At 45.9% G+C, this 13,905-nt stretch overlaps 1 protein-coding gene across 2 annotated transcripts; it reads left to right on the plus strand.

The window, feature by feature from the left end:
- The first annotated feature begins 835 nt into the window (after positions 1 to 835).
- Positions 836 to 13,517, plus strand: SAV1 (salvador family WW domain containing protein 1). 2 transcript variants are annotated; one of them, XM_075844024.1, is made up of 5 exons: positions 836 to 1,153; positions 3,669 to 4,112; positions 5,303 to 5,573; positions 6,570 to 6,725; positions 13,161 to 13,517. In XM_075844024.1, exons 1-5 carry the CDS (start codon positions 1,060 to 1,062, stop codon positions 13,354 to 13,356), a joined length of 1,161 nt encoding a protein of 386 aa, XP_075700139.1. In that variant the 5' UTR covers positions 836 to 1,059; the 3' UTR covers positions 13,357 to 13,517. The 2 variants fall into 2 exon arrangements, with proteins under 2 accessions (XP_075700139.1, XP_075700140.1); XM_075844025.1 differs by lacking the exon at positions 6,570 to 6,725.
- Positions 13,518 to 13,905: the final 388 nt, after the last annotated feature.

A 13,905-nucleotide genomic window follows, 5' to 3' on the forward strand; every position in this document is an offset into this window, starting at 1 on the left:
ATGCAATAACACCAATTTCTTTTTACTTTCACCAGTAGAAGGCAGTCACGCTCCCAACGGCTTATCACCTTAGAATGTAATAACCTAATTTGTATATATATAATTACGAATATTATTTATAAATGTCAGGTCTACTTTGAGCTGGACTAATGGACTGATATGTATGCAAAGTTAAAATAAAGTGGCTGCACTCCAGTGGTTATTATAACATGGTTTATTATTAACAATGTTTCAGGAATAAAAAAAAAAAGAGAGTCTGTGTCTCACTGTGTTGTCCAGGCTGCTCTACACTGACTATTCACAGGCGCGGACCCACTACTGATCGGCACGGGGGTTTTGACCTGCTCCGTTTCCGGCCTGGGCCGGTTCACCCCTCCTTAGACAACCTGGTGGCTCTGAGCTCCCCCAGTGTCACCATATTGATACCAAACTTAGTGCGGACACCCGATCGACATAGCGCAGGGCAGACCAGAACTCCTGGACTCAAGTGATCCGACAGCCTCAGCCTCCCAGGCAGCTGGGATTACAGACGCACGCCACCGCGCCCGGCAACAATAATACACTGCTCTGATATACTAGAAGCTGGAATGTACATGACGTCAATATGATAACAGCGACACCTAGTGTGTAAATACTGCCAACTCCCATAGATTACAGGCTGAACGACCACTACATTCACATACAGCGCCACCTGGCGACAACTGACAGTATCGCTGTAATTCTGTAACTCCTCCCAAGGCGGGCTCTGTACAGTGACTGACAGGTCTAAGATGCTGCACATTGTCCAATAAGAAACTATTTGATGACGTCGCTGACTGATGATGCTGAGGTGCTCGAGAGAAACTTTGCTGTGGTCATGTGACGTGAGGGCGTTCCCCGAAACGACCAGGGACCTGCTCCTCACTGCGGCGAGTACGCGCTGAGGGGTTATGTGGACGAGCCGGTCCCTGGTGCCGCCAGCAGAGGGCGCTCGGGGGAGATGGGGGAGGACATGTCACTCTTCAGCCGTAGAGCGGACACTATGAGGGGACGCGCCGCATAGCGGAGCCCGGGGAGGGGATGTTATCCAGGAAGAAAACCAAGAAAGAAGTTTCCAAACCTTCCGAGGTGCAGGGGAAGTACGTGAAGAAGGAGACGTCTCCCCTGCTGCGGAGTAAGTGGCCGGGGAGTGGAGGAGGGGGCGGAGAGCGCCAGGAGGTGGGGAAGGGTCGAGGCAGAGCTGGAGGGATCAGTGTAAATACGATCCAAGTATGGGGTCTCCATAGAGAGGGAGCGGGATGAGTTCCTGCGGGACAGTGCGGGGTGATGGAGGGTGTGATCACTGGTAAATACTGCACATCCAGGACGTGCCAGAGCACAAGTTTATAGCGAGGGTGAGGGGGCACGGGGGTGGGTGTAGGATGGGTGAGGGGGGCACGGGGGTAGGTGTAGGATGGGTGAGGGGGCATGGGGATGGGTGAGGGGGGCACGGGGGTAGGTGTAGGATGGGTGAGGGGGCACGGGGGTGGGTGTAGGAGGGGTCTTGGGTGTCTACAGTGCGGGTAAGTGGGGTGACGGATGTTTGCAGTGAGGCCAAATGGTTTTGAGGTCCTCCGCAGTGAGCATGAGTGGTATCAGGGGTCGGTAGTGAAGGTGAGCGGGCACGGGGGTGTCGGTAGTAAAGGTGAGCGGGGTCGGTAGTGAAGGTGAGTGGGCACGGGGGTGTCGGTAGTGAAGGTGAGCGGGCACGGGGGTGACGGTGGGGAAGGTGAGCGGGCACGGGGGTGACGGTGGGGAAGGTGAGCGGGCACGGGGGTGACGGTGGGGAAGGTGAGCGGGCACGGGGGTGTCGGTGGTGAAGGTGAGCGGGCACGGGGGTGTCGGTGGTGAAAGTGAGCGGGCACGGGGGTGTTGGTGGTGAAGGTGAGCGGGCACGGGGGTGACGGTAGTGAAGGTGAGCGGGCATTGGGGTGTCGGTAGTGAAGGTGAGCGGGCATGGTGGTGAAGGTGAGTGGGCACGGGGGTGTCGGTGGTGAAGGTGAGTGGGCACGGGGGTGTCGGTGGTGAAGGTGAGTGGGCACGGGGGTGTCGGTGGTGAAGGTGAGTGGGCACGGGGGTGTCGGTGGTGAAGGTGAGTGGGCACGGGGGTGTCTGTAGTAAATGGTGACGTGACACGGGGGTGTCGGTAGTGAAGGTGAGGGAGACCTCCTTTATGATGGGGATTTGTCCTTAGTTACCAGGTAATTGGCGCAGTCTCCTCATATGCGAGGCTTGTTGTTTTTTGTAGTATACGGTGCACCAAGGTTACTGGAAGTGGCAGGATGGCTCTGAAATGACAAATGTCCTCAAGCTTTCCATCACTTTCACACTACAGTGTTCTCTTGTCAATGATCACATCCCGATGTGGCGGCGTGCCAGACCTGAGAAAAGTGGCGCACATGCCTCCTCTATTATAGCTTTGGGTGGAGTTTTCAGTGATCTCCAAAGCCTCGGCCCAGACTGTGGTGTTGTATGGAATATATTTTAGGGACACTTTCAACCCACCGTTCCTTGTAAGTCATTGGCTTGGCCGTTGCACTTTTCTACTGCTGCAAAGCCACATATGTTCCCATTGCAGTCATCAGTTTCACAATAGACTTCTCCAATAAAATTACCTTTAAGTCCGTAAACTTTACTCACTGATTTCTAAAAGCTTTCCATCACTTTTCTGAAAACCTGACATTGATCAATAGCGTGCCCCATGTTACCCAATTCTGAAGGTGGAGAGATTTAATACACACACACATGTTCTAGTGAAGTTTTGAAGGATCAGCTTCTCTGGGATTTAGAGGAACGTTATGGGTTAATACCCATTTTGCTTTGACAACTGAGATCTGCTCTTATTACTCAATATTTACAAGCGCACCGCCTGTCCATTCACCCACAATCTGCTTGTGGATATTGCTTCATCCAACGTGAAAGTTATTTAAACTATGCAATGGCAACTCGTGCACTTGAAGTAGTTCAGAGATTACCGACTTTGTGCTATCCAAGTAATGGCAGAGTGCACAAAGTCTCTACTTCATAAGAAATGCTAGAACGGAGCAGCAACCATCTCAACAGTGACATTTTTATAGAATTTAGTGATAAATAGTTGATTCAGTAACATTATTTATTTCCAACTAAACCATGTAATACAATAGGCAGTTCTAGAGATTTGCTAATTATAAATGAATGTGTCTGCAGCTTTAACTCTTAAAGGGGTAGTCCAACAATATCAACCTCTGATGTGGTAGTCAGACCTCTCAGTAGCTCTCTCTGGTCAGGGTTTATGTCCTAAGTGTGGGTGAGTCTGGTTGCTCCCTACCAATGGATATGTGCCCACACATAGATGTCTGACCACCTGTTGACTTGGCAGCAATGGACATCAGTCTCTCTGTCTGTGGGCACAATCTAGTCAACTGTTTAAAGGGGAAATGCTGGTCTGTAGAGTTTTGATTTGACTTTTCTGCCACCATTGGTCCCCCACAACATGAACTAGGGCTTACTGGCTGCACTTCATAAACCCCCTCCCCCACCCTGCTGCCTGTAAAGACATAAAGATGCACCCATGGGTGATATCACTATGCATGACTGGGTAACTATAATTCAACTAAAGGTCCTTCAAGCAAACACCTGAAATAACCTCACAACCTTGTTCTTGCTTTCAGATCTGATGCCTTCTTTCATCCGCCATGGGCCAACCATACCAAGACGGACTGATATCCTGCCAGCAGAACCGGCTCCTTCTCAGTATAATGCCACAGGGGACGGGATGGTTTCTAGAAACCAAAGTTTTTTGCGGACTCCGGTTCAAAGACCGCACCATGAGGTTATGCGCAGGGAGAGTAATAGACTTTCTGCTCCATCCTATTTGGTTCGGGGACTGGGGGATGTCCCTAGGGAATATGGATCCTCTTCACAGTCTTTCTTGACGGAAGGGAATTCTGCTCTGGAGAACGGGGATGCAAACTCAAGGTTCTTCTCAGACCACCGCTATGATGGACAAAGGAGGAACCAGCTTGGGGACCGTGCACACGAAGACTACAGATACTATGAACACGGGGGCGATCACGTACAGAGAATGTTGCATGGACCAGGCCGACATCCCGCAGGTTAGTGGAAAAGCCCTTTAAGTTTGCAAATTACTGTCATTCAAGGGATAGTCGTCTAAAGTGAACCAGCTAGAGACCTGTGCTGTATCCTTGAAATGAGGAAAGCCTTTTCTTTCTGGATGTTACTTTCATTTTGCGAATGTTTACTGTAAGATTGCTTCTGTAAACCCATTCACTTTAATGGGGCTGAGCTGCAATACCAGACACAGCCTATGGCTAAAGTGGCGCTGTTTCTAACGGGTTAGCCCGACTGGTCCGATCCCGCAGTAGAACAAATTGCTGAAAAAGTTACTGCTGGCAAAGATAGAAAGGTGCCACAACACGCAGAACATCGCAGCTCGTTGTATATGAGGATGTGTAGCCCCAGACCGGTCAGTGTGCCCTTATTCATCACCAAAAGTGCCTACAATGGGCATAAGAGCATCAGAACTGGATCATGGAGCAATGGAAGAAGGTCCGGCTAGTCTGATGAGCCACGTTTTACATCATGAGGATGGACGGGCGCGTGTGCGTTGCTTACCTGGGCAGAAGATGGCACCAGGATGCGTTATGAGAAGCTGGTGGAGGCAGTGTGATGCTCTGGACAACTGTACCGCTCAGTGTGAAGGAGCGTCTCCACGCCGATGTTCGTTTGGGCAGGAGAGTATAACTGGACTGACACTTTTTAAAGGATCTGCTGCTAACATCTTAGTGTCAGATACCACAGGACACTTTCAGAGATCTTGTGGGGTTCATACATCAATGGGGCAGAGCCGTTTGGCGGCCGCACAATATTAGGCAGGTGGTTTTAATCTTATGGCTGATCGAAGCTCTAAAAATCTGGAGCTTCAATTTAAGACAAAAGAAAAGCTGCGGTAGGGGATGCCATTTTTTTTTTTTTGTAGTTTCCCTTTAAGGCTCCTTTTGCAGTAACCTTTAAATCTGACTGTTCTCCAAAAACAACAGTGATGTGCTCATCTTCTGGTATGAAATGACCCTTTCAGGAATCAGATTCCTCGGGGAGGGGCATATACGACTTTACATTCCCGTGTATATTATAAACTGCTGGTCGGGTGAATGAACTTCTTAAGCCATACATTTCCCTTGTCCCACATTCTTGTAAGTGTATAAGACTCTAATAGTAATACAAGCGGTGTGATCAGCATCGTCCTAGCAGGAAAGTAACGTCAGTGTTTTATATTCTGGGTCAGGTATCGGACGGATCGCTGCAACCTCATTAGGAAACCTAACAAGTCACAGCTCAGAAGACATGCCCCTTCCAGGAGGGTGGTCGGTGGACTGGACGATGCGGGGGCGAAAGTACTACATTGACCACAATACCAACACTACACATTGGAGTCACCCGCTGGAGAGGGAAGGACTGCCCCCTGGCTGGGAGCGAGTGGAGTCGGCAGAATTTGGAGTTTATTATGTGGATCATATTAATAAACAAGCCCAGTACAAGCATCCCTGTGCACCGAGGTAAATACATTGTATTCATTCTCCTCAAAATACTTAAAGGGTAAGTAAACTTTTGACATGTCATAAGTTTTGATCGGTGGGTTTCCGAGCGCTGAGACCCCCACAGATAGCTAAAACAAAGCGGCAGAAGCGCTCGCGTGAGTGATGTGCCGCTTAATTTCTGACTGGCTTTCCTCGAAAAAGTCGAGCGAGCAGTGTACAGTCTTATAGACTTACTACTGAGCCCGTACGCCACTGCGAGGAAAGCCGATCAGAAACAAAGCGGCACAGTGCTCCCCTCCGCATTCGTGATCGGTGGGGTCCCAGTGCTCAGACCCCCACCGATCAAAACACTAACATGTCAGAAGTTTTTTTTTAAAGTTTTAGTTACCCTTTAGGGGAAATGTCTATCAGTGGATTAGGAACCAGTGACAGCAATGAGGCACTTACAAATATACCTTGGGGGTGATAAATTGCTTTGTGTGTGGTATTCATGGGGCATTTGCCATTTTTTGGCCAGTCAGATCGTAGGTTCACCTCTTGTGGAGCACAGATGGAGCTGCGCTTGTGTATGGAAGTGATGTGCCAATAGAGCAGGGCACTGCCCAAAATACTATTCGCAGATCACTGGTCACACCGTTCATGGCAGCCTGTATTCTGCCGGTACAAATGTAGACAGATAGGAGGTTGTAAAAGCAAACAGGGAAGCTGTGCAAACATTTTCTGCATTTAGATAAGTCCCTGCTCTATTATCAGATCGTTACTGCTCCTATAGCGAGTGATTCCATTATGGAATCGCTTTATATGCAGTTGTCCCACATAAGTGTTCTGCACTTTGTCTAATCGCATTATGGTCTTAAAATGGGGCCGTCCAGGAAAGACGTTTGCATGCGAACGCTGGATCTATCGTGGCTGTTTATTGCATCCCTGTATAAATACATTCAGGGTGGAAATGTTTTAGGATGAAAGCAACAGATGGATGGGCTCTTATTATATATGTGCTCGTTTGTCCTGCAGCATCCCCCGTTACGACCAGCCCCCTCCCCTCCCTCCTCCTGTAACTTATCAGCCGCAGCAAGTGGAAAGAAGCCAAGCGCTCCTAGTCCCTGCCAATCCATACCATACGGCCGAGATCCCAGATTGGCTTCAAGTCTACGCCAGGGCCCCTGTGAAGTAAGTTTGCTTTATATTTTGCATGAGGTCAGGGTGATCTAAGCCATAAAAAACTGCAGTATAAGATTCTATGACAGAATCATCCATCTTCCAGTTATCGGCTATTTTATCACATATAAATCCCTTCCTGTTCCTTCAATTTCTGGGTCTTTGTATGTTTGTTGGATCTGTATTTTGTGAATTGTTTCTGTTGGATGGAACCCATTGATGATTACAATATCCGTGCTGCATGTGTAACCAGAAACGTCCCGCTTATACATGTAGGACTATGGGTGAGTATAGGACCTAATCAGGACAGGGCATGCTGTGGGTAATAGATTGCTGAGCATGCTGGGATTTTTCTCTACTGATAGCAGGCTATATACTACTGTAGTTGTGTGCGCCCCCCTTTTGATCATGGGTAGGTGCTCTAGTTTTTGGAAACTCGCCATATCTGCTTTTTGGGAAGCACCGCAACAGGGAAAGCAATGCATAACAAGACCATAATGAATGTCAAGCTCTCCATTGTGGATAATGGGCATCCTTGCAGTCCTCCAGGAACAAAAGCTGCACTAGACATGGCTCTCCACTTTAGTAAGTAGATAGAGACCCCCTCCCTGTCAGCTAAATATGTCCAAAAACAATCTAATGAACTCCTTTAAAGGGAATGTGTCATGTCAGCTGTGGGGGTTTTGGTGTGGCGGCCCCCACAGATCGTCAGCTTGCTTTGCCCTTCAGAGCACCATGCCTTTTATCTTCGTAGCTCAGATTTTGATATCCCTGATCTATACTCTTGGGCCTGAGCTATGGCAGAAGTTAATCCCACTTTGCTTTGAATAGTTCATAGAAAAACAAAGCTCCCATAATTCCTCCTACAGTTCCTCCTGCCAAACCATAAATGAAATGGCTGATATTTGTTATTAAATAGATGTTTCCGCTAATCATAATGAATCCATCCACTTGACCTTTTGTATTTTTTTTATAACTTTTTGGAATGAGAGGTTTTTGTGGGACTGTGATATTGATGGTTTTTCCTTAGGATAGGTCATACATTTTAAATCGGTGCGGGTCTGACTCCCAGGCACAGCTCCAGACATTTAGTACTGGCTATGCCCGGTATTGCAGCTCACTGCTGTTCAGTCCCATTCAAGGGACTATACTGCAGTACCAGGCACAGCCACAACTAAATGTATGGCGCTATGCCTGGTAAACAGTGAAGAGGTGCGCCACACCCCCTTCATTCAGCTAATCGGTGGAGCTGCCATCTGGATAGACCATCAATATCATCTCGGAGAACCTCTTTAAAATGTATTTATTGATTTTTTATTTATTTTTTCATATGTGTTTAAGTGTATGCAATTTATATTTTATGCTCTACTTGTCCTTCCACTGAAATGTATTCAAATGCTAAAAGGGGAAGTTTGTCAGCACTCCCAGGGTGTATGCGGGCTGTCATGTGGGTGTTTTGTACCTCGGTATGTCCATCGGTGACCTATACACAAGATTGATGAACATGGAGCTGAGAGGAGAGCATGAAATATTTGTGTATAATGTGTTCAGGTGACAAAGTACATTCCTCGTAGCCTCAAAATTGGCTGATAAAGGCCACGACTCCCTGTCCCCAGTTACAGTAAAGCAGTTCTGAAGCAAAAACTGCTGCTCTAAAAAATAAAATGCTGTGCAAAGAACAGGAAACTTTTTGACCAGCTGAAAGTTTTGCAGCTATTTCATGACTTTCCCCTCTAAGCCCCTTTCATCCATCCAACGGAGCAAATGAGGCTTTGCAGCAGCCAACAACTTGCCAACGATGCAGGATCAGACTACACAGGGTGTGTTTGTAGTCTGTTACCTCGGAGACACACAGGTCTGCATAGGAGGATATATTTAATCCAGACCCTTTACAATGTTTCAGTTTAGATACATTGGACCAATAACAAAAATGGGTGTAAAGATGTACATAGCCTTTACATGTGTCAGTTACTTCCATTTTAAAGGGAACCTAATTATTATATTGTAGTTATTATAGCCGTGTGCGAGTGATTTCCATTTTAGATGAAGCTCCTTGCTTATTCTCTAGACACTCACGTCCCCACGGGCAGGCAGTCAGATACTTCTGTAATTAAGCAATTCTCTTTAAAGGGAAACCTCCATTATATAGGGTGTACATGATGAGGGTGTTATTGGCTCCGTTAGATTATTGCACATTTGTAGTCCAAGTGAGGAGGCTGTGCCTTTTAATTCTAATATCACATCAGCGCTGTTGATATGACTGCACATGCGTTCTACAGGCTCCCTGTGTGTCTCAGAAGTGATCTAAGCTGTGTGTGTGTGTGTGTGTGTGTGTGTGTGTGTCTCATCTGTAGGATACGTTGTGGCTGCAAGTATGGCCGCTAAGTAGCTGCTGGTTTCTTACAGAGAGCTGCACTTGAAGTTCTTGGGCCCCAATGCAAAATCTGTAACAGGGCCCCTCACATACAATTTGCTATTTATAATACTGGGGTCTACTTATGGGGTAGAGGGTCCTTTGGGCCCCCTCAGGCTCCGGGGCCTGGGTGCGACTGCTACCTCTGCACACGCTATAGCTGCGCTCTGGACTGCAGAGTTTGTATAGATATGTTACTGCTGTCAGGTTATACATATAGAACTGCAGGGTACTGCTATATGTCCGGAAACAGACCCCCCTCCCCTCCCTTTCTTTTGTCTAGTTACTGGCAAGGTAATGAGGTATGCGTTTTGTGCTTGGGGGCAGTTGGCCGTATTGTGAGGAAGTCCCGGGACACGTATACAGGATTTGCCATGGGCATGTTTTGGGATAGTAGGAGAACAGACATGGTTTGTGTACAGAGCCTTCATTAAACAAATATCCTTTCACTAAATGAACTTCCTTATTGACATTAGGCAATACTTCCTGTGAAATTTAAAGGGGTTGTCTGGTAAAAAAAACATCTAATCTCTTGTGGAGAACAGTTACAAAGAGCGTCTCTGGAGGACCTGTCCTGTCCGGCATCCCACAGACATTGATATAAATGGACACTGTGTAATGCTTAATTTCGTCTGTGGTGGCGCCGCAGGGAAATCTAACATTAACTGCCAGGTTTCCCCACAGATTACAGCTGATCGCTGGTGATCCCACCAGGGGAACACTTTGTGATTTGTTTATTGTCAAAGGACCCTTTGAAAATACAGCCTTTTAAAGGTATTAGGAAAACATTTCTGCCAAGAACAGCGCCACAACTGTCTGAGTTGTGTCTGGTATTGCAGCTTAGAGTCTATTAAAGTGAATTTGGCTGAGTTGCAATACCTCACACAACCTGTAGGGTTGGTGTGGCCTGTTTATGAAAGAAAGTGGCCTTTTCTTTTTTTTTTTTTTTTTTAATTCTGGACTCTTCAGAGCAGGGTGTTCAAATTAAATGTTTTCTTGAGACTCGGGTAGATAAGGTCTCTTCCTGGGATCGGATCCAAAAGGGAAGATGGGTTTACAGCATATTGGTGATCACCTTTTGATTTATCCCATGTCATGGAAGATGCATTTACCTAGGAGTCTGAAGAGGCAACAAGGCACGTAGACTGTAGTTACATAACCGCATGATAATAACAAAAGATACAAAGACAGATAAATAGAAGCACGTTGGTAATTAGACAGGCAGAGCAATAAGAGGAATGCAGCATAATAGATATATATGCTATTCAGGATCTCAGGAATGCTGAGTGTCTGTTCCTATGGGCACGGTTATGTCTGCCAACACGCGGCAGATTTATTGCAGACATTTCTGCAAGTGTCCCATGTATCTGAATGAGGCCTGCAGAAATCCATAGACATGCTGCAGACTAGAGATTCACGATGCATCGAAACTTTGATACCGTGCACCCTCAATCGGCTTGATACCGTTATTTCATGTATTCCGATACTCGGCTGTGCGGCCGCACAGCTAAGTATAGTAAGACATGCATGTAGTTAGAGCGGGGCTGCGGCTGTGTGATACAGCCACTGCCCCGCTCCTGATTCCTGACAAGTGTGCGCGCGTTCAGCATGATGTGATGCGACCAGCGCTGCACTAATGAGCCCCGGCACTGAAGACAGAACATGGCGGCCGCACACTGAAAAACACCCCCACGTTCTGTCTTCCGTGCCTGCTCCGATGCTCATTAGTGCAGCACTGGCCGCATTACCTCATGCTGACCGCGCGCACTTCTCAGGAACGGGGCAATGGCTGTATTACACAGCCGCAGCCCCGCTCTGACAGCAGAGATTAGAGAAACCTCATCTCCGCCGCTATTCCCCTGATCAAAGCTGACCACCACCGCAGCATTCAAGGGGTAAATAAGGGGGATGATCTTTGGATGCGTCATGGGGAATCCCTGTGAAGCGATCGAGGGACATACCAAATATGGGCAGACAGCCCAGGGTCCATTGAAGGACCTCCGGGCTGTCTGACCTTATTTCCTGTTGTTAGGGCATATTGAGGTATGTCTTAACAACTGCCTGTGTACTATCGGTCTACAGGCTAATGTACTGGTATATAGATATATGCCAGTATATTAAAGTTAAAAAATATAAAAAAAAGTTAAAAAAATATATAGGTAATGTTAAAGAGGCTCTGTCACCAGATTATCAAATCCCTATCTCCTATTGCATGTGATCGGCGCTGCAATGTAGATAACAGTAACGTGTTGTTTTTTTTGTTTTTTTAAAAACGATAATTTTTGGCCAAGTTATGAGCAATTTTATATTTATGCAAATGAGCCTTTCTAATGGACAACTGGACGCGTTTTCTCGCATTTCCAACTGGGCGTGTCTTGTGTTTTTAGCAACTGGGCGCGTTTACTTCTTTTACTGCATAATCACACTGTGCTGTGGATCATGCTGGGCTGGAACAATGAGAAGTGCAGGACACTGATTGGTCACTGATTGGTCACTGATTGGTCAGCCTCATACACTCCTCTGTACAACACCCAGTTGGTAAAAAGTAAAAACACGCCCAGTTGTCCATTGAGAAACTCATTAGCATAAATCTAAACTAGCTCATAACTTGTTCAAAAATTATCATTTTTCAAAATAAAAACCACTGATCTACATTACAGCGCCGATCAGATTATGTAGGAGACAGTCTCTTTAAATACAAAAAACCCTTTTTTACAATAAACAGTCTCAATACATAAAATATACACATTCGGTATCGTCGCGACCGTAATAACACATTTATAGCATCATTCATGTTTACGCTGTTATAAAATAAAAAACTGCTTTCACTTATTATTATGAGGCACGAGGTATTACGAATTTTGAACCTCCAAGTGCCTCAAAATTAATAGTAATTAACCCCATCATGTACCTTACATATTAACCCAATGTTGGCCATTATGACTGAGGAACGTGATGGGGTTAATTACTGTTAATGTGAGGTACATGGAGGTTCAAAATTCATCACACCACGTGCCTCACATCAAAAAATGGAAGAACTTTTTTTTATTACTGTTGTTGGCAAAGTATAGTTTTGGTATTGAGTATCGCTATACTACACGAAGTATCGGTATCGAAGTACAAATTCTGGTATTGTGACAACCCTACTGCAGACACCATCCCATTCAGTGATTATCACTCTGACATTTCTGCAACAAATCCAGCATTTATTTGACCTAGATAACACAGAGGACAAATTGGGGACTCCTATCATTCCAGTTTACCAGACGTAACTGTCCTGAGTAGTAGGTAATTGCAATGTGAGGAATTTCCCAATGTATTTATTAGGTGAACTCAAGGTATAATTTGATTTTCCTGTCCATTGACTCATTTGACAGTAACCTGTGTACCATCGGCAGACAATAGACCATGATCTATAGAGGAAAAGGGAATTGTAATCACCCTCATCCTCTGCGTTTTTATCGTTCCTGATTGCAGCTGGAGTAATTTGGCTAATAAAAGTATATTCGCGATGTGCACATAATACGGTTCTCTATAATTAAACCCCTGATGCCGCCAAACAAAATGCAATTTACAGTGTAACTAAACTTTCATAAAACTGTTAACATATCATAGCGACATGTCAGAAGTTTTGATCGGTGAGGGTCCGAGCACTGAGACCTCCACCGATTGCTAAAACGAAGCGGTAGAAGCGCTCAACTGAGCCGCTCAGTTTCTGATCGGCTTTCCTGTGCCGCTTTGTTTTAGCGATCAGTGGGTGTCTCAGCACTTAGACCCCCATCGATCAAAACTTCTGACATGTTACGTTTAAAAAAAAAAAAAAGTTTGGTTACCCTTTAAGTATTTTACCTGGAGGTTCTGGCCCTTGAAGGACAAAGCAGTGGTGGAAAATATACAGTGAGACGAATGACAATTCAGACATCTTCTTGATTCTGATGACCAGGACTTACTATATTCCACTTGGGTCCTCCTGCTTAAAGGTCGCCATGAATTATGCAATTCTTCTGAACACGTGTTTTTCTTCCTACTCGCAGATATGACCACATCTTAAAGTGGGAACTCTTCCAGCTGGCAGATTTGGACACGTACCAGGGCATGCTCAAGCTACTGTTCATGAAAGAACTGGAAAGGATAGTAAAACTGTATGAAGCCTATAGACAGGCACTTCTCAGCGAAGTGGAGAATCGCAAACAGAGACAACAGTGGTACGCTCAGCACAAGAACTTCTGAGAGACCCCCCCCCCCGCTACCCCCTATATTCTTCTCAGGACTGGAAATGATCCCCCTTTTTTTGTGTTCAGTGCCTTGGACAAACATTCCTCCAGTAAATACTGTTTTTATTATCCATAAAGGGAAACTCATGGAAAATAAAGTTTTGCCTGGGATGTTAATTGTTAAAAGGTTTAATAAGGTTTTCTGAGCCAATGATTTTAAGCTAAGCATCTTTTTCTAGAGCGTGCAACCTATTTATGGAGGCAGCCGAAAACAATATTCATCAGAAGGTTGCTGCTGAATTTATAATCTATATTAGAATATTGCCTGAAGGCGCTATATGGCTGTTTGGCCTGTGTTTGCGTGGTGAATGCATGGGTGACTATAATGTGCCCACTGGTGGCTGCAGGCCAAATAGAACAAACCATCAATGGCACAAAGACGTCGGACCTAAAATAATTTGCTGGTTTATTCTCAACAGGTGACATTTCGGTTTGAGAACGGCGACACAGCGCGCTGCAGCGTTGTATGTCACGTGGTGAATAAACCAGCGTGTTATTTTGGTTC

The sequence above is a fragment of the Rhinoderma darwinii genome, chromosome 12, assembly GCF_050947455.1.
Source record: "Rhinoderma darwinii isolate aRhiDar2 chromosome 12, aRhiDar2.hap1, whole genome shotgun sequence".
Classification (NCBI taxonomy): domain Eukaryota; kingdom Metazoa; phylum Chordata; class Amphibia; order Anura; family Rhinodermatidae; genus Rhinoderma; species Rhinoderma darwinii.

Bases quoted from the DNA above. Each gene is read 5' to 3' on its own strand.
- SAV1 (XM_075844024.1), top strand. From the start codon at position 1,060: ATGTTATCCAGGAAGAAAACCAAGAAAGAAGTTTCCAAACCTTCCGAG. The intron at 4,113-5,302 runs GTTAGTGGAAAA...ATTCTGGGTCAG, and splicing joins ACCAGGCCGACATCCCGCAG to GTATCGGACGGATCGCTGCA. The intron at 5,574-6,569 runs GTAAATACATTG...TTTGTCCTGCAG, and splicing joins AAGCATCCCTGTGCACCGAG to CATCCCCCGTTACGACCAGC.